Source organism: Drosophila willistoni (assembly GCF_018902025.1).
Source record: "Drosophila willistoni isolate 14030-0811.24 chromosome 2R unlocalized genomic scaffold, UCI_dwil_1.1 Seg167, whole genome shotgun sequence".
NCBI classification, from domain to species: Eukaryota; Metazoa; Arthropoda; class Insecta; order Diptera; family Drosophilidae; genus Drosophila; species Drosophila willistoni.
In genome coordinates, this window is record NW_025814050.1 from 9,904,608 (window position 1) to 9,930,438 (window position 25,831).

Here is a 25,831-nt window from a genome sequence, read left to right on the forward strand (position 1 = left end):
TTATTGGGATTAAAGATCCAAAGGATAGAAAAGCATTATATAGAAATAACATATAATACTTTTCTTTGATTAAAGGATACTTTTCTATCCTTAAGGTTTTTATAGTATTAATAGAGCTCTAGTTCTAAACAATTGAGGTTTGTTGTTGCTATTTTAAGCCTATTTTATTTTGACACCTTTCCTCCACAGAGAAACTTGGTATCGGATGGTCTTAGGTAAATTATTTTGTTTTTAGTTTAAACTCACCTCATTCATTGAACGACTGCTGCCCAAAATGATGGTTCCACCGCCATTCTTACTCTTCCCGCCACCGCCATCACAATGTATGCCCGTGGAACATTGCTGCATGCTGGCCGGTTTGGTTAGGGGGTCGCATTTGGCACTTAAACTGCCATCGGTGGATTTACATTCAACGCCTCGCATTTGTATGCCCTGGCCACAGGAGACGGAACACTGCAGGTAGGCGAAAAGGATAACAAAAATTATTTCCATATGTTTTTCGTTTTGAGTAGCATCACCATAAAAATGCAAAAAAGACAACAACAACAAAAAAAGGCACAGGAAAAGCAAAATTTGTTTGTTCCTTCTCGTTTCTCAACAGTAAAAAATGAAAATATTAAGTCTACCCCTAACATTTGTACGCGCCCATGCATATAAATGCAAATTTTCATCTGTTTCGTCTTTTGTCTTTGTCTTTACCTCGTCCTCCCTCTCGTTCATCTCATTTAATGGGGTTTATTATTATTTTTTTTTTTTTGGCGTGTGGCATATATACAGTACATATATTTTATTAATGGACATAAACGTTAACGTGTTTTTTAATAAGCATCTTTTTTTTTTTGCATTTAATTTAAAAGGTTTTGCGGTTGCCCTTGGTTGAGGCGTAAGTTATGAGAATTTTAAAAAGTTTTAATACACTTACAAAAGTTTATGTAACTGTTAATAGGATGGATTTTAAGTACCTGTATATAAGTAGTTTTAGTTTCAACTTTTAAGGGCTTATTTTGTATTTTAATATTAACTTAAAACTTACTTCAAATTTGCTATAAAAAAAAAAAAACAAAACTTTAATTTTAACCCGAATTGCAAATAAATATTTATAAAAATTCTACCTCTTCTTACTCCAGTGAATTATAAATCAAATTTTCTCAATTGTATATCGTTTAATTTTCGCATTAAACACACAAATTCTCATGTTTTTTTTATATCTCAAATCCTTTTTAAGCTTCATTGGGCTTACAACCATCACTCTCTTCATATATTCTCTTCAATTTCAACCTTAATCCAGAATCAACAAAAAAGTCTTTTTTTTTTCCTTGTTAAGCCAGCACCCAAAAAACAAAACACAGGGAAAAAAACCTTATGTAACAGGCAAACAACAAAAAAAAGAAGAAAAGAAAAAATTTAATAAAATAAAAAACTTAAGACAATTCAATTAAGCAACACATAAACTTGACACTTCCCCCACCGCCTCGTGGCTTAACTTCTCTACCCGTTTCCCTCAAACTCTAAGCCATTCTCACTCGACGAAATAAACGTATGTGTGTGTTTGTGTGTGTGCTCTGAGGAGTGAACATTAATAAAGTTGCAGTTTAAATGAACAGCCAACCAAGGTGTGAGTTAGTGTGAAGCCAAATGGTAAATCGCAAAATGGTCTGAGACGGCGGTATAAAAAGAAGAAAATAAGGGGAAATGAAGAACTTGCGGCCAGACAAACTTAAGCACCAGCAACGCCAGCAGCAACTCAGGGAACAACTTGATTAAGTTGTATGGCTATGACCGGGAAGAAGACTTGAGTCTGAAGTCTAGCGGCTAGCAGCTTATTACAAGCCACCAAGCAAAGTAAGTTACGTGGGGAAAGCAAAAAAAAAAAAAAGGCACAAGAAAAAATATATACAACAATCTTGCAATCTAATTTAACTAGTCGACTCTTAAATATTCTACAGAGGTAAATAAATAAGATAGAATGGGTTTAATCACAACCAACTATCTTGCTTATTATGTCGGTTGTTTAAAACTGATTTTTGCTTAGAACATATGTAAGTTAATGCTTAAAAATATAACTGATATGTGCTTACTTTAAATTGTCATCATTAATATAACTATTCTTAGGTCTTACATCTGATCATGACATTGCAATTCATTAGTCTTTTTAATGACCTACAATATGAATGACTTTAAAAATGTGATATTTGGTCCTTTTTTTGATCATGTTTTTGCATTTTTTTTTAGATATTTTCATGTATTTCAATGTGAATGATCCCTCAAATTTTAAACGCCCTAATTCTTTTAGTCATATTTTTCGATTTTATTGGTCTTGTAAAAATTTACTGAAGCCAAATTATTTTTCTATAAATTGGTTGTTTATCACAACTTTTATGTTGATCATGAACGCAACTTTATTTTGTAACAATTTTTGGTGTTCAGTGTTAGTTCAAATATTATTTTTAACGAGTCTCAAACTCTGTCCCGTAGATCATCTACAATTCTTCCGATCTAGTACTCTCTAAGCCCGATATTATTAAACTCTTTAAAATAAGAAATTTCCATTTAACTTAATTGAATTAAGAATGAATCTAGCTAAAGTAATATTGGGTTTGTTTATATCGTGTAATCGGTCTACTACATATCCCGTCCATTTACATAAAATTAGATATTATTAAAACCGTTCATGGAATTCAACCTAAACCTAGGCAGCCATACTTGTTCGAAGGTAAGAATAAAGTCAATAATATCTACTTTACTTTTGCGAAATTTAAATCATAAATCATTTTAAATGGCTGTACACAGACTGGTTCGTTTAAAATTTGCAAAACTAATAATTCATTGATGAAAATTTAATTTTAATAAAACATATCAAAATATTAAAATACCAATTTTAAAAGTATGTTGATGACCAAAGTTGATAGTTCATACGAGCAAGCACCCTGCTTACTTCTTAAGCTTCTTAAAATCCTGTAATATACTTTACGAGCTCTTCCTAAGTCGTACTCTACGTAAAATATATAGTAAAATAATTCTAATCTTAATTGAATAATCACTCCTATTTGTTTATGCTCAATTTTGCTGGTTATCTCTGCAATACTCCGGACCATTTTTTAAAGCCTTTAATCATTGTTTGACTATTGTGGAAAATCTTTACGTGTAAAACACCAAAAACATATTTTCCTTTGATGTCAAATTCTGTATCTTAGTCAGAACTACCTTTAATTTAATGTTTAGAGTATATTAACAACGAGTAGCAACCCAGACATTTAGTATACACAATGGTGTCCCAGACATGCCCCGCCCCGAACTGTCTTCGTCTTGCGTCTTGTGTCTACTATAGTCGTCTTTGGTTAGTCCATCTCACAGAGCACAGAAAAGTGCATGATTATTACACGACTTGTTGGTTGGTTGCTACTTACACCAGTCCAGTCCTCCACCTCCCAATGCGGACACTCCTCGATAATGCAGGTCTCTTGTGTTGGCGGTTTAGGAGTGCGGCACATAATATCTGCAACCTGTTAGGAGAGCAAAGAAGACGAAAAAAAAATAAAGAAGAGCAAAATGTAAAGTGTGAGAAAACATAGTACTAATAATATGAAAGGCCCACAACAACTTTCCTCGTTTTTTTTCTTTCTTTTTTTTTTGGTAGAGGAGGAGTATGCAAAAATTAGCAGCGTTTAAAAGTGGGCGTCCACTTTTGGTAATAGCCACTTTTGGGCCAACATTTTGGTACTTGGACTTGTGGTACTTGATACTTACCCTAGTTTTGATGCCATTGGTCTCTTCGGCACAGACAACCATCCGTTCACGATAGCCATGACCACAGAGGCGACTGCAAGTGCTCCAATCGTCGGTTATCCAACTGCAGATTGAGAATTGCCATGGGTCCCAGACAACAAAAAAGAGAAGGGGAAACATAGAAAAGTGGTCAGTGTGTTATTTCCTTGTTTTTTTTTTTGTTCGTTTCTAGTGTTGGGGAATTAGCCAAATAAATAGTTTACCCCCCCCCAAAAAAATGCAAGTTGAATGTGGGTTTTGCTTTTACGGAGAAAACAAATTCACACGCTTTGAAATATGTTCAACATTAAAGTGCATGCGGTTGCCGATAGTTGAGAGGTCAGTTGGAAAGTGGGTACAAGTGGAGCTGGGTTGGTGTCGGTTGGGTATTGCTTGTGCATTTTTTTCCTTTTTTTTTTACTGTCTGTTACAAACAGAAAAGTTACTGTTATTGGCTGTGAAATGTTTTAGCGTCAGCGGTAAATTGTTGTGGGATTTGTAACTGAAGTGGCAATGGGGGAAATGTTCAAAGAACTTTCACAGAGCAATGTGAGAAATCTGTTCCATAAAAATGATTCAATTAATAGTTAGATGCTTGAAGAACAAGTTATTTACTAGAATTTTGTACTTTATTAGCGATTACAGGGATACTAAATCATTATTTTCCAAAGATTGATTTAGAACAAATCAAAAAAAAATCCTATTATTTTTTGTACTTTACGAGACCAGACTGTACCATATTTGTTTAACATTTATGCTTTAAGTTTTTTTAAAGGGAACACAATAAAGAGACGTCAAAAAAGACTTTCAAACATTTTTTTTATTTTTTTAAGAAGAAAAAGTTATTTGAATTTGAAATCAATATCTCCAAACTATTTGGTTTTAATCGGGGTATGACCTCATAAATATTGCAATTTTTAATACCAAAACCAAAAGCCCACCTCAAAGAAACATTAACAGTCATTTATTTCCCTACTTCATGTTCTTTTAATCCAGCTCAGTCGTTTAAATAGTGCTTACTTTTTATTTATCCAACTCCTTTTACCTGTAAAGGAAATTCCTTTGCTTATATTTCCGCAATCAGCTTGTCTCTATTAGCCATCTTTCACAAAACGCTATCTACAATTGCCTAAATTGCTATCTATGGTTTTCTAAGTACTCTAAACCCCCAAAGCAACTATTAACCAATAACAAAAATTACGGCAAACATTCCATGTAAACAGAAACGCCAAAAGGAAACTAAGTCAAAACAAACCACAAGACAGACAAAATCAAAAACAATAATTGATGCCTCAACCCCAACACCCGCCAACGCAGCTCTCCAAAAAATGAAAAGGCAAAAAAAAGCCGACTACTATCCAACAATAACCGTAGAAATGGAAGAAAGAGCCACCAGTCCAGAGAACAGAGATTAGAATTTGAAGGCGTTGCGCACCACAAACGGAAAATTGGCGTAAAGTTTTCGTTTCGGTTTTGCGAAATGTCACAAAACGATAAATAAGTCTACTGAGGGAGGGGTAGAGGCAAACTGTGCGGGAATGGAAGACAACGACAAGGCCCCTGGAGCCAAGTCCGCGTTGTCGTCCTCCTCTACGGTCGGTGATAATAGTGTGCCTGGGAAGGCAATCAAAACGTGCGCACGATAACCAACGCCATTTAAATTGATAGGTGGGCAGGTAAACCAAGAGAACTGCTGCTACACTGAGAGAAAACAATAAAGTAAGAAGGAATTTTTCCAAATTTAAAGTGAACGGTTTGTTATTAAGTTAACTACCTCAGGGACAGGAACCCAAAGACAGATTGGGGCGGTGTGGGGCGTTTAACATTGCTACCTGTCATGCTCATCCTCCAACGCCACCTCCACATCATCCCCCTATTCTGGCTGTACTTACCGCGGCGGACAGCTGTGTGTATTACATGGCACCACCGACGGCTCCGGGCGATTAGCAACGCTGCAGAGCGTCTCATCGACATCAGCATTGGTTAGACGATTCCTGCATATAGGACGAGACATTTTGTAACCTAAAGCGTGCAAAAAAAGAAAAGAAAGAGAAGAAATGGAAGAAATTGCAAAAAGAGAGAAGAACAATGTTAGTAAAAGGCAAAATTGCAAATGGCATTCGACTGCCAGACGACAATTTTATTTTTATTTTATTTTTTTTTTTTGTGTTTTGCCTTCTGCTGCACTTTAAAATCAATAAAAGTCAGAAGCTTCTAGCGGGGATATAGGTTGGCAGTGGGAAAGTAGAAGGGGGCTAATATGGGTGGGTGAGGATATAAGCCGAGTGCAACTTTAATGTCACTTAGGCACTTAAGACAGTCACGGACACGCCTGAACGTTGCTGGTGATAAGAAACAGAACAGCAGTTGCTCTACATCAAGGATGGGCACGTAGTGGCTCTTTTGGCTCCCGTGGCTCTTTACCGGCAGAGGCTGGGCAGAGAAAAAGGTCACTTTTGCGAGTCGACGCACACAAAAATTTGTGTGCCTCGAGTTTTATGACGGGTCATAAAACGACCTTTTTTGGGTCGAGCGAGCGATCGTCGTCGAACTTATGGGCAGAGGGACGGACAAGTCCCGAATTTTACGGGGAGGGGGAAAAAGGTCGCGATCTCGAGCTCGCAACTTGTGGGCAGAGGGAGTGAGGGACAAGTAAAAATAAGGGTTGTTTTTGATGAGTGCTCGAGATCGCGACCTTTTTCCCCCTCCCCGTAAAATTCGGGACTTGTCCGTCTCTCTGCCTACAAGTTGCGAGCTCGAGATCGCGACCCTTTCCCCCTCCCCGTAAAATTCGGGACTTGTCCGTCCCTCTGCCTACAAGTTGCGAGCTCGAGATCGCGACCTTTTTCCCCCTCCCCGTAAAATTCGGGACTTGTCCGTCCCTCTGCCTACAAGTTGCGAGCTCGAGATCGCGACCTTTTTCCCCCTCCCCGTAAAATTCGGGACTTGTCCGTCCCTCTGCCTACAAGTTCGACGACGATCGCTCGCTCGACCCAAAAAAGGTCGTTTTATGACCCGTCATAAAACTCGAGGCACACAAATTTTTGTGTGCGTCGACTCGCAAAAGTGACCTTTTTCTCTGCCCAGCCTCTGCTGCTGATGCTCTGGCTCCCAAGTTAAATTTTCGTGCCCACCCTTGCTCTACATAATGCAGTTGGCATACAAAAATTAACCTTCAAGCTAAAATTTTTTATGTAAAAATAGTGAATAAAAGTTGATTTCGAACACTGATTTCATATAATCAGACAGGGCTCTGTCTTCTATGGCTAAATGAAAACATGGAATTCGGTTCAAAGAAAACTATACCTAAAGTGTTGAAACGAAGCACAGGATTCCTTTACTCTATCCTATTATTAGAAGCTTTTTAATTCTAAAAGACGAACTTTGCTTAACTGTTATTAACACATAGTCAGTTAATTATAGCGTATGATTCAAATGGTTCTTCAGAAGATAAGTATAATTAATCAGTGAGTAAAAAAATGAGGAATTTAACATATCATTTATTGTCACATGTTGAATTTAAATTCTTATTCAGGTGCATTACCGTCTCCATAAATTCAAATAGAGAGAAAACTATCAAAACGATTTCTCAAATTTAATGGGTTAAATGCCAGCTAACCATTCGAGATGTGGAAGATGTTGTAGCAGGAGGTAGGACAAATAGTCCACCTACTAGCAGTAGCCAAGCTAAAATGCTAGGTCACCGATGTGAACAAGCCGAATGCCAAGCATTGGACGGGGTCCCAAAAGCATAGCCGGAAATTGGCAGCTGGCAAATGCAGAACCAAGGGTTAGAGACAGAGGTTAGAGCAACATAGCAAAAGACACTAACACAATGCATAATGTCATAACGATCTGTCAGTTTGAAAAATAGTTGGATGCTAGCATTGCCTCCATGTATTACCTCTCCCACTTTTCTATTTCAACCATTGTGCTCCCACCAACAACAAATTTCGTTATAAATACTCCCAGAGTGAAGCAGCACGAACAGAAGCAGCTGTGACGCTGATTTTCAGCTATTGAATTTCGTTTATAAGCTTCATTGTGTTCAGGAGCTCGTGAGTGTGCGAGTGTGTGTTTGTCTGTGTGTGTGTGTGTGTTGAGGAGACAGAAAATGGCGATTGGGTACGGTGGAGGGTCTCTATATGTATGTCATCCTCGTCATCTCCTGCGTATTCATGACACAATTGGCTTAAGGCAATTGGTAATATCCTCTCTTGGCATTTATGTCAATTGTTGTAAGGCAAAAAGTCAACTTCAATCTGCTTCACGCGGGTAGGTACACAGCGAATAAAAAGCAAAGCCCAAGATTGCCATGGGATTGAAACTAGTGACTGGATTTATGCTGGCTTTCCAGAATATACATCGATATATCTACTAAGCTCTTGTGTGCTTAGTTATTTCTATAGTAAGTTCCTGATTTTACAAAAATGATTTCCTATTACCGGGATACTTGAAATGTTAAGAAAAACATTATCTTAATATATTTTATAACATTTTGGATTCCACATATAGAGAAATAAATCTTATTCGTTCAGTCAAATAGATAAATAAAAGATTTTGCAATATTCAATTTCAAAAATAATTAGCAGCTAAATTTCTCTCTGTTTCCGTTTAAAAGATTGAGCAGGTAAACTTGAACACTTACAATAAGTATTTTTAAATAAGCTTTAAATTTTGAAGCCTATTCAAGCTTAAAGAAACCTTAATCTTTTAGCTGCTGCTACATATTAACTACTATAAAAGAAAGTGTCCTAAGAACTACCAACTTAATAACCAATTAGGTGATTCACTTTTAGCAAATCTATTTTAAAAACTTGACTTGGCCACCACCTTTTTGGTAACAGATTTAGCTTGTACACTGAGTATGGCAGCAATAAATCGTTCAGCAAATGACTCTTAAGTGACTACAATTTGGTAGTTTACTCTCCATTCGTGAGTTGAAACTCATGTCACGTAGTTAGTTAAAGAGCTGCACTTCTTGGAGTAACTATGCACCGCAAAACAAACTCCCCCAATACAAATATGTATAATAAAACATAATTGCTCTTGTGAATTCCTTGACATTATATTCCTAGACTTGATAGAAAATCAATTCACTTGACCAGAAATTTGACCAACACCCACCAACCCTATCCAAAGTACCTAATTTGCCCTTTTTTGACCACTGCACTTGACATTTAACTGACACAGACACACACACATGCAGAAGTAAAATGTAATTACAGGATCCATTTTCCTAAATAGTAGTAGTAGGTCATTGGGGTTAAATGACATTGCAATTAAAATTGATTCAAAATTGGAATGAAAGAAACATGAAATTGATTTTGCCATTTGTTGGATTGATTGAGGAAAGGGCTTAATGTCTAAGTAAACGTCTGCCAGTTGTCATAAGTTAACAAGTCTAGAGTTTGCCATCAAACTATTCATAACTGACATTTAGCCAAATGAAAGTCGACGGACTAATGACCACAAAAGCGAGGAAGAACTGATTAAACATTTATGAAAGACAAATTCAAAGTTCGGCTATGGATAATATTTGTTTTGGTTTAACACCAAAACCAAAACGACGTCCTAGTCCTCGTCATCATCGTCATCGACATTTACTTTGCGTGTCTTAAATATTTCAACTTCAAAATTGATTTCGAATCAATATTCAGTTATCCATTCCTCCGATTAATTACCAGCGAATAGTAGACGCCACTTCACATCGCAGAGGGGCAGGCGTTCTATTTGATTAAATTAGTGGAAAAGGCTTCAGGGATTAGGGATTGTGCAGCGAATGAAACTTATGCATTCATTTTTAATGAACTCTCTAAATGAGCTTATAAGTGGAAAACAATTGTTTCAAGTTCAATGGGAAATGGATTTTAATTATCAAATGAAAGCCCACAATAAACACATTAAAATGGTACAATTCAATTAATGCTTAAGAGCTATTTTATTTAAACCTTTGAATCTCAGAACTTTGCAGATATTGCAAGTAAAATTCATTTAAAATTTTTTTTTCGCTTGTTCAAGTGGAAAACGATGAAGTAATTAACTTTTATTGACAAAAAAAAAACCAACGTTTTGAATATCAAGAAAGCAAAATGTTTTTTGGAATTAAAAACGCATGATCATATCCGATTTGAACTAGAAAAAATTTAAGCAAAATGTAAAAGGAGAACTAAGGAAGAAGGGAAATCTGAGAACTATAAGCCCATTGAATACAGTTCTAAGTTTAATAAGGATCTTAGATTTCTCAGAAATCTTCCTTAAAAACTGTAGACAATGACTTTATAGTTCTTAGATTTCCCTTCTTCCTTCGTTCCCTTTTTAGACAATGGGCTTATAATTCTAATAAGGATCTTTATCGTTGGTTTATCCAAAACTATATGATTATTATATTCTGTGCAAATTTATCTTCTAAATAGAAACAAAAATCAAGCCAAAATATTACCATATAGTTTTTAACGATTCTCAAAATATATCCGAATGATTTCTCTATTCATAAACAAAATGGTAAAGTAAAAGTTACCAGAGTATTGAACGGCATCACTCTAATACAATTTATATGATTTAAATGGTGAAATCAGATTCAAAATAGTTTGCTGAGAATTCATTTTAGATACCGCATAGTTGTGTGTAATAGGAGAAGGCGATGAAACTTGATTTCATTTATATATTCATATTTTATGATTGTTGATGAACAAGTAATTGAAAACAGATCCTTTGCACACCCAAATAACGTTTATGTTTAAGGTAGTGAGGGTACTCCACTCAACCCATCATATATCATGTATTTGACGAACCCAAACGAACTCTCATATAAGTTAGTGAAACAAGCCCTCAAAGCATTTAGATTGTGCTTACATATTGCTCTTCAACACCAACTTCCATTACCTGCTCATCATGTTACACATACACGAAACACGAACTCAGAATGCCCCCCAAACTTCTAGTTCATAACTAAAGTTTCAACTGTAGTTTAACCCACAAAATGTTACCTTTTCAGGTGAATTTATGACAGACATACATACATCTATACATATACAACACACACACAAAGAAGCCTAATCGACAAACTTTACTCTCAAATATATTATTTCCTCAAGACTATTAATCATATAAAAAGTAAAGTTACAATACACGAAAACTTTAACATATTTTACTCCTACTGGGACTCGGCTGCCACTCGATTACCATGCAAACATTCAATCGAAACAAATTCCAATTCAATGAAAATAAATGAGCACAACAAATAGCTAAAAAGAAGCAGCAAAATGAAAAGGCAAAAGGTAAAAAGGAAAGAACAAAATTTTTTGACAGCATTACAAACGGCAGTCCTGCACGCCAAGAGCCTCCTTGTTCTTGACATATTCCACTTGTTTATTTACACTAAGGATAACCAAAAACGAAGAAAACCAAAAAAAAAGAAAAAAATACAAATAATCGAAAACAGAAAACAGGAAACGCACAACAACAGCAACAACAAGAATATTGTGAATGTAAGAGACGCAGGAAACTTACCGCCGCCGCAGGTGACAGAGCATTGCGACATCGGTGCCATCTCCCAGTAATAGAGAGGTTGTGAGCATGAGTTGCCATCCCCGCCGCAAACGCCACAACCGTCGATTTTTTTTGTCGAGCCTATTTTCAAATCGCAGCCAACGCGCTGTAATAGATAGATAAATGGAGAAAGAGCGAGAGAGTGAGAAAACAAATGAGAGATGTAACGGGAGTTTGCTAGAGAGAGACAGCGTTAAAGAGAAATAAAAATGGCTGCGTAAATAAAGTGTAAATCAACTGTTAGCGGTATCAATATCGTAACAAACACACAAACATAAATACTACACGAGTTGTAATAAATAAAATATGGAAATCAATGGGTATCCATTGCATAAGCCTCGGCGCTAGAGAGACAAAGCAAGACAGAGAGAGAGAGAGAGAGAGAGAGAGAGAGAGAGAGAGAGTTTGGAGTCACACACACCCACACGAGTTTAGCTTAGTTCAGGGACCATGGCTATAAATGTTTTGTATATTTAAGGAATTAGCTGCCACCTGATTGTTTGGGCATGTAAAGATTGCCAAAAATTTTTGGTTTCAAATTCATTTTTCGCAAGGTTAACTAGAGACGAGTGTCATTTGTCTTTTTGATCAATGCACATGGAAAAATTCCGTAATTTTTTTTAACATTTAACTAATAAGTCAACTTCTAAGCCATTTGGCGTGAGTTTTGGATTTACTATTGCGTCAGTTAGAGCACATTCCCAAAATTCAAAAAAATTCAAAAAACTGTTAATTTTTCTCTTGTTTACAACACTTTTATCACCTTGTTTCTCAGTAGAATATGTTGTTGCTTTAATTTTTTATCTATGTATAAAAATGTCTTAATTTCACAAAACTATTAAAACATTTCTTAATGTCTTTAAGGGTTAAATTTTGGACAGTGCACTGTAGTGCAATTTAATGCAATCAATTGCATTAAAAGGAGATTAGAACACAAAGCATACAACAATTATTTCAATTTTAGACAATTTGTCAATAATGTTATGTGACATCATAGATTACAAATGTTGGCAAGAAATTTTCGCTTAAGAAAACTTTGTGAGTTTCAAGATTATTCTTAATCTTGGATTTTGAATTTCCTCGTTTAGTTAGATGAGCTTACTTAAACAAATAGCTTTAACGTATATTTTGACCAATATAAATTTTAATAATCCATTTAACTATGTTACATATTTTATATGTATTCAAATGTATACGTATATTAATAATATAAGCGACCTTCTGTGGCTACTAATCCCAAAGTTTCAACGCAAAGCCACTTCAGCTCGTTTATCACAAATTTCCCGGAAATATATCATCAAACCAATGAACATTAAATTTCCAAGAATTGAACAGAATTCTTAATTATATTTTTATTATAAAATCACATTAAAAAAATTTGTATATTAACTGTCAAATGAAATTTTTGAAAAGTTCGTTTAACGAAGAAACGAAACCTTTTTCCAAGGAAATACTTCAAATGTCGCGTTAATAATTCATTTTGGACCACTTGTGCCAGTGTTATTAGGAAAATTCATGCTAGAAACCATGGGGACCCATGTCAAGATCGAACTGGCTTCTTTTTTTTTTTTTTTTAAGCTACCAATTCTCTCGACATGTTGACTTTTGTGTTTGTTTTAAACCACAAGATAAACAGAAGGAACGTTTTGTGTATATAGACTAACCCGCGGGTCGCATTAAAATCCGCAAAAACTGGCAACATGCTATTTGATTTATTTATAACAGATATACACATATAAGCATTAACTATATATATATATATATCCAAATATATATATGTATGTATATGTATGAGAATGTATATATATGTATGACCTGCGGCAGCTGGCGACAAATAAAACACAACGTAAACCGCATGACATATTGGCGTTTATTACAACAAATTGGGGTGACGATTTGGCGGCATTACAAGCGCAGCAAGAAACTAGAGCGAAACTTCGGATAAGGCTCAAACACCAACACACACAGAGACACATAAACGCCAACACATACATATACACAAGCATACATACATGTGTCGCGAAAATTGAACTGAAACTCAAACAGAAGTTGCCGCAAAAGACGATGAAAAGGAGCCGCAGGCTGATGGGAGTACGCTCCCACGTTACGTTGTTGCTGTAATTGTTGTTGTTTTTGTTGCTGCTGTTGTTGTTGCTGCTGTCGCCAAGTTGGTCTGACATTATTGTAGTTGTAAGCCTGCCAAAAACCCAGCCAGGCAATGGCAGCACTTGAGGATATGATGCGAGGTGCAATCAAGATGTTGTCAACGAAAATAAACAACACGACGTTTTAAATTTGCTTTTTCTTTAGAGTTTGTATAAGAAGAATAAGCTCTTAGTATGCTATGTTTTGACGTTTTAATAGTTCTTTGTAAAGCATTCAGTACTCCACTAAATCTTTCTTCTACTGTCATGCAAATATCTCTCTATTAAAGATATATATAAAATCAAAATTCTTCCCATAAAGCATACCATATTTCAAAGATTGCAAACCTCTGAGCATGTTTATGAAAATGTATAATCTCACAAACTAATTAAACAACCCTCTATCGACTTGTCAACATATCGTAGCATACTTTTTTGCAGCGCATTTCATTGCAAAAGAGAAAAAATTTACCATCAAGTAAAGGGAAGCAAAGTTTATGCCTGAAGCAAGTTTTATTGGCATTTCAATGGGGTTGATGGCAATCCTTGATGTCAGCAGGAACTGCTCCCACCTGCATGGCATGCCTACCACTAACCTTTATGATTTATTTATATGCTCAGTAGCAAGCATAATGATACAAAAGACGCCAGGCTTTATGCAATCTACATATATATACATATGTTTATGGGAGGTTTCTTTGTTTTTTGGGTGATCACCCCCCACCAACGTTTGGTATGCCTATAATCACGCCCAACACACGACATTGTCATTACATTGTCGATGTAATTTATCATCTTTTACTTAGTTGTCGATGTGGAAGGTCCAGGAAGGAAGCTAACAAGGCAGCTTTAAGTTGGCTTTCCCTCTTTCTCTCTCTCTCTCTCTCTCTCTCTCTCTCACACACACACACACACACATTTAGTATGTCACTCTCTTTCCATGGCAAAGACATAGACAAGCACACATATGTTTGCTTTAAGTTTTGCCATATTATGATTATATCTTGGCTCACACTCACCTGACATTTTCCTTGGATGCACATATCCAAACTGCCGGAACGACAACGGGTTCCATCCTGTACCCTTGCCGACAATTGCACAATGACACTTTGCTCATCATAATGTTCCGTTTCTTCAGCATTGCCAGCAGCCGTCTCTCGTGAGATATCCTCGGTAAGATGCGCCGGGTGGCCTCTGTGTTTTTGTGTGTGTGTGTGTGCGTGTTTATATGGAAGAACAAAAAGCATAACAAAACATCGTTTACAAACACACTCAACGCTTTGTTTAATATTATCAAAAGTGCCTGATTAAAACTCAAAGTGCAGAGTATATATATTCTTATATGAGCATAGCTCTAGGGAACTATTTTAACCTCAAAATATGACATTCAAAGCACAAGCCATAACGATAATAGATCATGACGATGATTGAAGATGATTCAACACTAAACTTAGAACTTGTGCATTGAATAGTACTCTTAATTGGGTTAGCGAGTGTCACAGAAGAGTATTCCAATGATTTATCTTAACAGTAATATTTCCACAGTTAAATGTGATTCCTAAGATTGGATTACCAAACTGCCATTTACATTCACTTTATATATTTTAACCTCTTTCAATACAATATACATTGTAAAAGAGTAGTTGAAAAAATTAGAAACTAATGAGGATCTGGATTAATGTGATAGATCTCGCGCCCTAACATATATAATAGACTGCTAAAATTTGTATAGTTTTCAGAAACTTTTGAAACCATCTGTAGCTCAAAAAATTATTACAGTATTTGCATTCGGGACCATCTCTTTAGAGGGCGAATTTCTCCAATTTCACATTCCACAATGCCCTCCTTACTGGTTAAAGTTGTACAGAATTCAACTTAATAGCTATAATTTATTGTTACCTAGCAAACTAATTAATTTATTCTATAAATTGTTACCATCTTGTGACCTTAATACGACTTGGCAATCTAACGCATAGATAGGTAGATACGACATTCTTAACAAATCTCAAAATGAATTCTTAAGAACCTAAAATTAATTCTTTGGAAAATATTTTACAAATTTGCCTTAGTTTATATAAAAAGCTGTATCGCTAATTATTTAAAAGTCAAGTTTGAGCACTCATTCTATTATTGTTGCCAACTATTTAAATAACATTCACATAACATTTTTTGCACCATAAATATAATTTAACGTATTGTTTCCGCTAAAACTTCCGAAAGTGGGCTTATCTCCTCTTAGCTAACTGTGGGAAATCTCTGTACACATTTCGCTACCATCAAATCATATCCCTTCATTTGCAACTAAATTGCACAAATTTAAAGCTTAGCAAATGATTTATATTACCCGCATACTTTTCATACATATATAAAAAAAAAAAAACGAGAGAAACATAAAAAGTAACCCAAATGGATTAACCGCAAAAACTCAAAACCGCAAAAACCTAAACCCAAACACGGCTGCCACTAATTTGTACCGCAAATACAAACGAGCTGCAAAAGAAGCAAAAAAAAAAAAAAAGAAAAACAAAGAAACAAAAGTAGGAAGAGAGTGGAAAAACGCGCAAACAGCTTTTTTATTGTCACAGTCATGGCAGGATAGCAGAACGAGGAGCAAAAGACAACCAACTGAAACCACAAGAGAAAGGGAATCACTTGAGGCAGCTGCCATTTGAACGGAAGCCATGATAAATAATGAGTGCATATCCCTCTAACTGAACCAGCTGTTGACCACAAAACTAGGTGTGAGAGCAATCTGCAGGTGGGTTATGATACCGTTTAGAAAACAATATTACAACTTTAATGTTGTATTCAAGCTTTTGAGCAGGAAATCATGAAACTGCAATAATAAAAAAAATAAACTCTAAGGAAACAGCTAAAAAATTTCTGTTCTGTTTTAATATAATGTAACATAACTTGTCTGACCTTCCATCCTTAACCTCTTCCTCATATCAACTAGAATAAAGTTTTTTGAGATTTTGCTTATGCAAATATGCAGCCACACTAATGGTTCTTACGTTTAGTTTTCTTCTCTAACTCACCTGCATGTTAGCGCACAGGGTTCAACGTAATCATAGTGCGGTGTCCATTTGTATAGAGTGCCATCGTAGGGTACATCATTATAAGCGGCACACTGATTTGACCGGAAGTCCTGTTGCTCCGGACATGGTTGCATGTTGCAGATGCGATAGCGGGCACTCTCACCCCGACAACTTCCCTGGATGCTGCATCTACGCATTTGTTGCATAATGCCGCCATCGCAGGTGCGCGAACAAGTCGACCATTCCGACCACGATGACCACTGACCAGGCGTTCCACCTCCTGCTCCTCCACTACCCGATCCACTTGACATTTGTCCATTCGTTGATCCAGAGCTTTTAGCTCGTTTCTGTTGCTGGTGGAAATTTTGTGTTATATTTTTTTTTTTGTTTTTTTTTTGGAATTAGGTTTGGGTATATGGGGATGTTTTTTGGGCACCACTAAAGAGATTTGGACTACTTACTTCCAGTTCATTTTCTAAATCGGAGGCTGTGTTCCATGTGTCATCGAAAGCTTGGCTAGCATTCAGTTTTTTTGCCCAAGCGACATTTGAATGTAGCAGGCAGAGAGTGGTCTGAAATAAGCAAAAGAGTTTTCATTAATCAATGCAAAATCAATATCAGCAAATGAAGGTACCATTAATGATTTCACAAATACATTCGAAATATCAGTTGTCAATTTTCACTCACTCAGTGAAATGATTTTACCACAGAAGCACTTCAGTTGACTTGTATAATGTTGCCATAAAATCCAACTTAAACTATCTACCCTTATCGAAAAATATTACCCAACCCACTTAAGCCCCGATTACGTGTAGTAACCAAAAAAAAAGATAAGTAGAAAAAAACGTACGCCTAAAGCACGTGGACATGCCACGACACGCCATAAAGCAACGACAGCAACATCAGCCGGCAGACATATGACATACGCCACCCACCACAGAGCCACCACCCCACCCATACCCTGGAATCCACCCACAGGCAGACAGCATAACCCTTGACACGCCAGCGTTGAGATTGTTTTCGATGCCTGGGCAAATACATATAGATGTATATAGTATACCCATCTACCATATATAAGTATACATATAATATACGTGATGCGTGTCCTAAGGTTAATGTTCCTTCAATATGAGAAGCAACCAAAGTCGGGAGCCAAAATGCAAATTGTTAACGTGACTAACGTAAAAGGCGCGTGCGAGAGAAAACAATTTATACAAAATATGGAGTATATACTTACTTTGCTCCTTGTCGCAGGAGTCATCTCTTCTTAACTTTTAATGTCAACACAAATAATCCAAAAGAAAAAAAACAACAACAAAAATGCAGTAAATATATTAAAGTAGCTGGCGACATGTTTTTTGTATGACATTAAAGAGCATTTAGTTTAAAAATATTAAAATGTTACAGCACGACTGACATTATTTCAAACAATAAAAGTCAATTTAAAGGAATGATGAAACCAACAAAAAAATTACAACAACTACGACATTGCAATTCAGCAATTCTCTTATTTCCATAGCTTTAATTATTATATATAACAGTTGGTGAAATTTTAATGGGGAATACTGGGAATAACAACGTCCATAATAGATATCATAAATAAGACGGATAAGTCCATCATACACAGTTCTAATAGTAACTAGACTTTGGAATTCCATTTTGGAATAGTCAATTGGTAATCCTTAAATCCTATAGGTTCGGATCTTCTTAAACATCCGAACCTAAAGGAGCAAAATGATGTCTTTAAAATCCTAAAACATTTTACTTTGTATATGTTCATGGACACCTTTTGTAAGTTGTAAAAACAGCGTTAAAATCCAGTTGTAGTTGTTTTTTTTTTTTGAGACATGTACCAACTAGTTGCGAATTATAAGCATCAATCAAAATAAAACAAGGAGAATTTCTGGTATGCAAGTGTATTGATTGCTGTGTAAAATAGAATAGAGCATCAGCAGTGTATTTGAGAACTTAAATACATAAATTGAAAAAAAAAGAATTATATTTTTAACAAATTCTTAAAAGTAATCAATCAAGACACACCATAAGAACTCAAATATTTTTAAATCAATAGTTTTAAGTTGAGGAAAATTAAGTATGTTTTATAGCCTAGACTTTTATTACTTCTAACATCCTTAATCTATAGATTATTATCTGCTGATCAAGAACATGTGCTTTACGGGGTCGTAATTTTTGGCTTTATACGTTACAAAGTCTTTATATCTGCTGCAAGGACAAAATATTTTCTTTACCCTTGTCAAAAGGTAAATACTGTTAAGTAAAAGTCCTTCAAATTGTACTTCTATAGCTTGTTTTACGAAAAACACTTAAATCAGAAAAAAAGCCTATTAAGATGATCTAACTTATGGCTTACTACACACTTAATCGCTGGTATATCTCCGCCCTAAGGTCAACAAATGACCAACATAACTATCAACTAGTTGGCTTAACAACTTTGCCTTAAACCAAGGTCCTAGGGGCCACCCTCTCAACCTTCCAACCAGCCAACCAGCCCGTGTAAGAACAATAAACCGTAAACATGAGCCAATCTTAAAGGCAAATCAGCGCCAAATGGACCAGAGCCAGAGCCAGCAACCAATGTACAGAAAAGAAATCAACAGTCAGCCAGACTAAAACGGAAACCAACCGAAACGTATTGTGGGGTATGGTAAGCTTTCTCCTGCATGAAACATGAACTGACCCAGTCTAAGCCATTTTATTGCACTACAAGATGAAATGTCCGATAAAGCAAGTGTAGAGCTATAAAGGCTGTAAAAAGCAAAAGGCAAAAAACAAGAGAGGCAAGAAAAAAAAAAAGAAAACAACAAACAAAACCAAACAAACAAAACAAACACAAGCACTGAGCTTAACAAAATCGGCGTAAAATCTCATATGTCCATCCATGCGGTTAGGAAAAGCTACTAAATTACTATTTAAGTATCTATTACCACGTTTCAAGTGTTCCACCTTAATGGACCCTTGTGCAAACATTAGGGAAAACAAATAACAAAATCAGCTAAACATTCACTCCGAATCCGATTCCATGTCCAAGTCCGTGTCTGTGTCCGTGTCTCTCAATTTGAGCCTGAAAACCAATTCACATGTTAGTCGAAGGTTTTGTGGTGCCTCTGTTTGACGGTAGGGGGCGTTGTGTCTACCTACCCATATAGTACTTTGGAAAAAGAAAAACATTAGCAAACAGCATTTATGCACAAGCATTTTGTGATTCCGGTAATTATTTATTTATGAGTTGAAACAGTTTCAATAACTCACTTTTTCCACCCGTGGACCTCACCGCCACCCGCCTCCCACTGGTTTCCTTCCTTGACTCTTCTATGTCAAATGTCGTGGCTCTAGGTTTGAGCACGCGTTTGTATATAAGTGAGTGCTCAACCTTACTTGTAGTCGTCGTCATAGTCATGGCAGGAAGTCATTTTAGGTAGTTAGTTAATGTGCACAGTGGTGCGAAAATGATGAATTTATTGTTGTGTGTTCTTTGATTATATTGTGGTAAGGAAAAGAAAAGCGTTGAAAGCTTTTACAATAGTTTCCCTTTGACTCTGGCAAGTTCAAAGGAACAATAAAACAAACTCAAAAAAGTCACACGAATGGAAAAAAAGAGGAGTGAGAAAGTTACAAGTCTTTCGTGTAGTAAAAAAAAAGAAAAAACATAAATAATAATAATATATGTATGTATATGTATGTATGTATGTATATATAAATTAAGAAAACTATAAAAGGAAATTAATATAACAACTAAAAAGCCAAATCCTTAGATTTTAATATTTAAATATGCATGAAAGGAAACAAAGAGGGCACAAGGAACATCGAAGTAGAAAATATTCAAAGAAAAGTTAAAATACAAAAGAAAAGAGAAGTGCAGCAAAAAGTAAAAACAACTTTAAAGTAGAGAAAAGAAAAAAATGAAAAACGTTTTTCCTTCTATCTTTGGGAAGCTAAGAAAGTTAGCAGCGATAAGCAGAACAATGACATCATAGAAAATATTCCGATTAACCAAATATGGCTCGGTTACTTTTCTAATAAAAATTTGACTTTAAAAGAATCGCAAGTGGACAATATTAACAACTTCAGTTGTGAAGCATGATAAGCTGATGTGATTTCATTGGGTGCCAAAATGATTCCGAAAAAAAAAAAAAATCACTTGTCGATCATGGATCAGGTTTTTACTTCCAGTGGGCAAGGAAATGGCTTACCAGGAAAAGGGAAACAAAACTCTTTACTATGTATGTATATGGGAAATTCGAAAGATTTAAAACATATATATTAATATATACAAAAGAATATATTCATAATAGAAATTTGTATATGTAAACAAGCTTTAGATCTACAAAAAAGTTATTAATTGTCATAAAAAATTAAAAAAAAAGGATTTTTTCTTTCAAAAAACACAAACCACACTAAACATATTGTATTGTAATCCATTGATGCCATTTCGTATCAAAATGATGATGATCTGGCAGTGTGACAAAAACCAAGATGCGAAATAAAGAGCGACGAATTCAAATAAAATCAATTTGCTGGTTTTCAAAAAGTCTTTATTATTTTAGCTACCCATAAAACTATCGGGATGTCCTTAGAACAACGTTAGACTTTCATTATACAACTTTGACACTACTTTTATCCTGATCCCTAAAGCAATTGCAAAGGATTGTTGATGGGTTGGTTTTTTTTTATCGAAAATGTTCATTTATCTCAGTTTTCTGCCGGACTTTTGAGGATCTAATAATGTCAGTTTACAATAATCAATAAGGATTTATTTTTTAGAAGTTTAATCAAGAAATGTTTTTAGAACATTATTTGTTTACTTCCTTCATTCCACATTAATCAGCTTTGCCTTTTTCCTGAGCCTCATAAACCACGTTTCAGTATAATATAATAGTTCCTAATACATGTTTATAACTTATATGTAAATGTAATAAGATCGGTGACTAAATTTAGAAGTTTGAAGCTTTAAACTAGAGCAATAAATTATTACAAAAATTTGTATTTATTCTTTTAGGTACTAAAGTTATCTTTTACACCAAAAACAACTTTTAAATACTATTGGACATGCCGATAAAAGGCGAATTTTTAGGATTTAAGGACTTATTTGGTTTGCATACAAATAATTATGGCATCACTGTGCTTTAACACTAGCAATGCAAGGTAATAGACAATCGTGTCTATTTTCAGAGCCAGAAACAGTAACCATATGAGAAGAGACAGCAAAAAATAAGTGTACATATGCATATGGACATACATACATACGTATATGGGCCAACAGACAGAAGGCAATTTTTGCATAAATACTGGGACACGGTTGGTTAGGTCGGGGTTGATAATGGGGAAGACTGTTGGATGGCAGTTGGAAGGAAGCTGCTAGATGTTGAATGCAGAAGAAGCGTGAGTCCGTCAGACGATTAGACTGTCACTCGTTGGGGGAAGGTCGGACGTACGGGGAGTCTGACGTACGGATGGACGGTAGAATGGGTTTTGGGGCAGGTGGAAACAGGTAAACGGTATTCTGCCAGTTGATTGTATTGTAACTGTATATCTCTCGCCCTCTCTTTCCCTCCAGTGTATGTGTGTGTGTGAGTGTGTTCAGTTGGGTAATGTGTCTGTAGCATCACGTCAGTTATTTATTCAAAGCGACAGGCAGGCAGAACGTCAATGAGCAAAAATTTCCGTAAGCGAAGGTTCAAATAAGTGAAACAAAGGTATATACCGGGAACGAGGATGATGCTGCCAAGGTAAAACTTTCACAATGGTATAAAGTCGGAATCGAGTGTCGCTATGGAAGCAGCAGCAGCAGCAACATCGGCAGACAACAACAACTAAAACAACTGACATGACAAGGGATGGATGGATGGTTGGATAGATGGATGATTGTCTAGGGTTGGGTTTAACGGTTCTTGAATTGATGACTATGACTCGCTTTCCTGTTTTCCAACTTTGTCCATATGCTATGCGCTCTAACCTGTCCGTTTGTCTCTGCCTGTCTATCTATTTGACTGACATTACTTTGTCATTAATTTTCGATGCGAAACACTTAACGCACACTCACACACACACACACGCATGAATTGAAGCATAGGTCAAATGTCAGGCTCAGCATCTCGTAGCTCCCTTTTTCTATAAATACAAAAAGAGTCAAATTTCGAGGACAATGACGCAATTGAAACAGAGATTGAGCTAGCAAGATATCGCAATAGATCTAGAAATAAACCTAGCACCTTTTTTTTGTGTGTTTCCAACCCCCTTAAAAGCCATCAGTACTCAGGTAATGCCATTTAACAGTGGTAAGTGGCCAAAAGGCTTAGCCGTTGTTAACTGTTTCCGGTTTTGCAACTGTAGCAGCTGCTATTGCTGCTGCTTTTACCTCTGCTTTCATATGGCTTCCACTTGTGACCCTCAACTTTGCATAAGAACTTTAATTTAAGGGCTGAAGTTAGATATTAAATACAACACATAACACAAGTTGTTGTTAAAGTGGAGATTTCACTTAGGTGGAGCCGTATATACTGTAGAAAATCCTTAGGTTCCTTTAAGTACAATAAGGTGTCTTTAGACAGTTCGGTCTAATAATAATCTGCTTTAAATCTCTAAAATCCTAAAAATATATAAACTTAATGATTCTTGTGGAACTGAGAAAAGGCAACCAAAGATGTCTTCTTTCAAATACTTCAAGAAATTTGCTTCCTAACGGTAATGATGAAACCTGCTGAAGTGGCAAAAGAAATTTCTCTATCAAGCCATCAACACCAAGAAAGTATGCAACAAAAATTTTGTTTAATAAATTTTCACAGAAATTTTGTTGAAGATGAAATTATATTTTCATTATTAAGTAATATTTTGTAAGAACTCACTACCCCCCACCTTCTTATGCTGCTTTCCCCCTGCTGACTAACTGCCGCGAAGCAATTAATAAATTGAAATAGTCTACATGAAAACTCAATTTTACGTAGTTAAACTCGCTTCATCTCTCTTACCCTTGGTCTCTACTTTTCTGTTAGTCTGGCGGCTTCTTTTACCTCTTGGCAAACTCCAATTTTTCCGAAGGGAAAGGGTGTAGAGAAGCAGAACCATGCCATTTGCCACTTGAAATGTCGGTCTTTTGTGCAAATAGCACGTACCAAATACAGCTACAACAACAACAGCAAAAACAGGAGTTCGCTTTGCTCTGGCATTCTCTTTCTCTTTCTCAATTAAATATGCTTTTCTCTTTCGCACACTGCTACTAGTGCTCTTGCTGCTGCTGTTTCTGCAGTACGTGTAGAACAGGCATAAAAATTTGTAACACTCTCATGTAATCCGTTTGTCCTAGGTCTGTGGGTCTGGGTCTTTTTGTCCATCCTTCTCTGTCTCTCTAGCTATCTGGCGACAACACTCTCGTCGCTCTTGTTGTTTATTCATTCTACCGACGGTCTCCCCCTCGCACCGAATCACGCCTACATCCCCTCACTCCACACTTAACTCTCTCTCTCTTTTGGGCATTCGGCATGTCGTGCATTTTATTTCAATTTCATTTCGATTCCATTTTTGAGTTAATGACTTCAGGACATGCAAAGCAGCAGCAGCAGGAGCAAAAGTCCTTTTCAGTCCTTCCTTTTTGGCATGTCTAATATTGATTGCACGATGAATCCAACATCGATGATATTTATTGACAAAGTTTTGGCATATATAACCGAAATTTTTATTTTTTTTTTTACCAAGTGAGGCAAAAGTTTTTTATCTGGAATTTTTATTTTATTCTTTTCATAGGGTTGAATGTCCTAGCATAGTTGAGCTCTTGGGATATTGAAATTAGCACATAAAAATATTTGATTTTGATTTTTTTACGCTTTTTTTTTACTACCTGTCCTAGATGCCTAAATAGTCTTACTTAATGGATCGTAAATTATGTCTGACGGGTTCAAAGGATTGACATTTGTCAGTTTTTCAAGGATTGTGAAAGAAACATTAACTGTATATTTGTCATATTTGATTTAGTTCTCGAAATAATCATGCACATAAAGTATTGACTGGAAAATTAAAATTATGGCAATGAAAACCTCTCATTTTCGTTGATTTCTAAAATCGAACTACATATATATACATAGATAATCCTAACTTTTTACTAGGCCTTACTTATATACCTTACAATAACGTGGTTAAAAAATTTTTGAAATAGTTTTGAGAAATTTTTATCTCAAATAGGTTTTAAATAGAATGGTAATATCCTCAAGTTCAATAATCACGAACTTATTAGCAGCTGTCAAAAGTTTCTCTACGACTATCGAATTATTTCATCGCCTAAAATTATGCAATATTTATGCATTTTAGCAGCACTCAAATCTTTCTTCAATTGCTTTTCTATAGTTTGGAGTTTAAGAAAAATAAAACTAGACTTATTAAAATAATCTCGTAATTTTTATCCTAACGAGATATCCTTAGAGATAAAAATTATTTAATGGAAGTGCGTTAACTATGGCAACAACCACAAAAGCTTTTGCCATAGATATCAATCTTATCAAATTTTCAACTAAAGTCAATTAAAGTTAAATTTTGTTTTATTTCCGAAAAAGTTTAATTAATCAAATTAAACTATAAAAAGCAATATATACTTACTTATATTAAATGAAATATGTCTTTTGAAACTTTTTCATTTCTTTCTAAACTTTTTATTTGTGCTGGTTTTCATGTCTTTTTGATCTTTTTTTGCGCTGTGACCAGTTTTCTGTTCTTAAATGTTTCTAACGTTTTATCATTTCAATATACAAGTGACCTCCATAGCAATGCTAAGAGTCATTCTGACTCTCCCGTTCCCCCAAAATTCTCTGCCGAAAGGAACCTTAGCCCATTAATCATCTGTTACAAATGGCACAGCTTCGGTTCGAGCGTTTTCTTCCTTCTCATTTAAGTCACTAGCACAAAACACTCACCGCAAAAACTTGTCAACTACGCCTAGGCCATTAACACGCCCTCCACTACACAAAGCAAACAAACCAAGAAACCAACAAACAAACAAATATCGAAGCACAGACGGACAGACAGACAGGCAGACAGACAGAGAAGCAAATAGTAAAAGAAGCTAACGGCACACGCAAAACCTTGGTCGCAAAGTCAAATTGCAAAACGAAGCAGGCCGAAATGAAAGAGCAAAAAAAATAAATAATATACTATACATATAATAAGAAGTAGGAGAGAAAAAGAAACTAGAATGGCAAGAAAAATATTTACTACACGTAACAATAAATCCACTCGAAAAGTGGGCGAAGGACCTTAACAACAAGCGAAGCTTACACACAAAGGCATTATTATTATGTAGTAGAAGAGCACCAGGATGGAGTTGGCAGC

At 35.7% G+C, this 25,831-nt stretch overlaps 1 protein-coding gene across 3 annotated transcripts in view; it reads right to left on the reverse strand.

The window, feature by feature from the left end:
* LOC6644440 (protein madd-4) overlaps positions 1 to 25,831 on the reverse strand; it is a 77,025-nt gene that overhangs the window by 25,191 nt on the left and 26,003 nt on the right. For all 3 annotated transcript variants that reach the window (XM_023176694.2, XM_023176693.2, XM_002067166.4), the window contains exons 3-10: positions 16,960 to 17,070; positions 16,499 to 16,851; positions 14,480 to 14,654; positions 11,278 to 11,422; positions 5,658 to 5,787; positions 3,748 to 3,850; positions 3,408 to 3,503; positions 247 to 453 (exon numbers count right to left, since the gene is read on the reverse strand). In XM_023176694.2, coding sequence (XP_023032462.1) covers positions 247 to 453; positions 3,408 to 3,503; positions 3,748 to 3,850; positions 5,658 to 5,787; positions 11,278 to 11,422; positions 14,480 to 14,654; positions 16,499 to 16,851; positions 16,960 to 17,070 — 1,320 coding nt within the window. The remainder of the gene's footprint in view (positions 1 to 246; positions 454 to 3,407; positions 3,504 to 3,747; positions 3,851 to 5,657; positions 5,788 to 11,277; positions 11,423 to 14,479; positions 14,655 to 16,498; positions 16,852 to 16,959; positions 17,071 to 25,831) is intronic.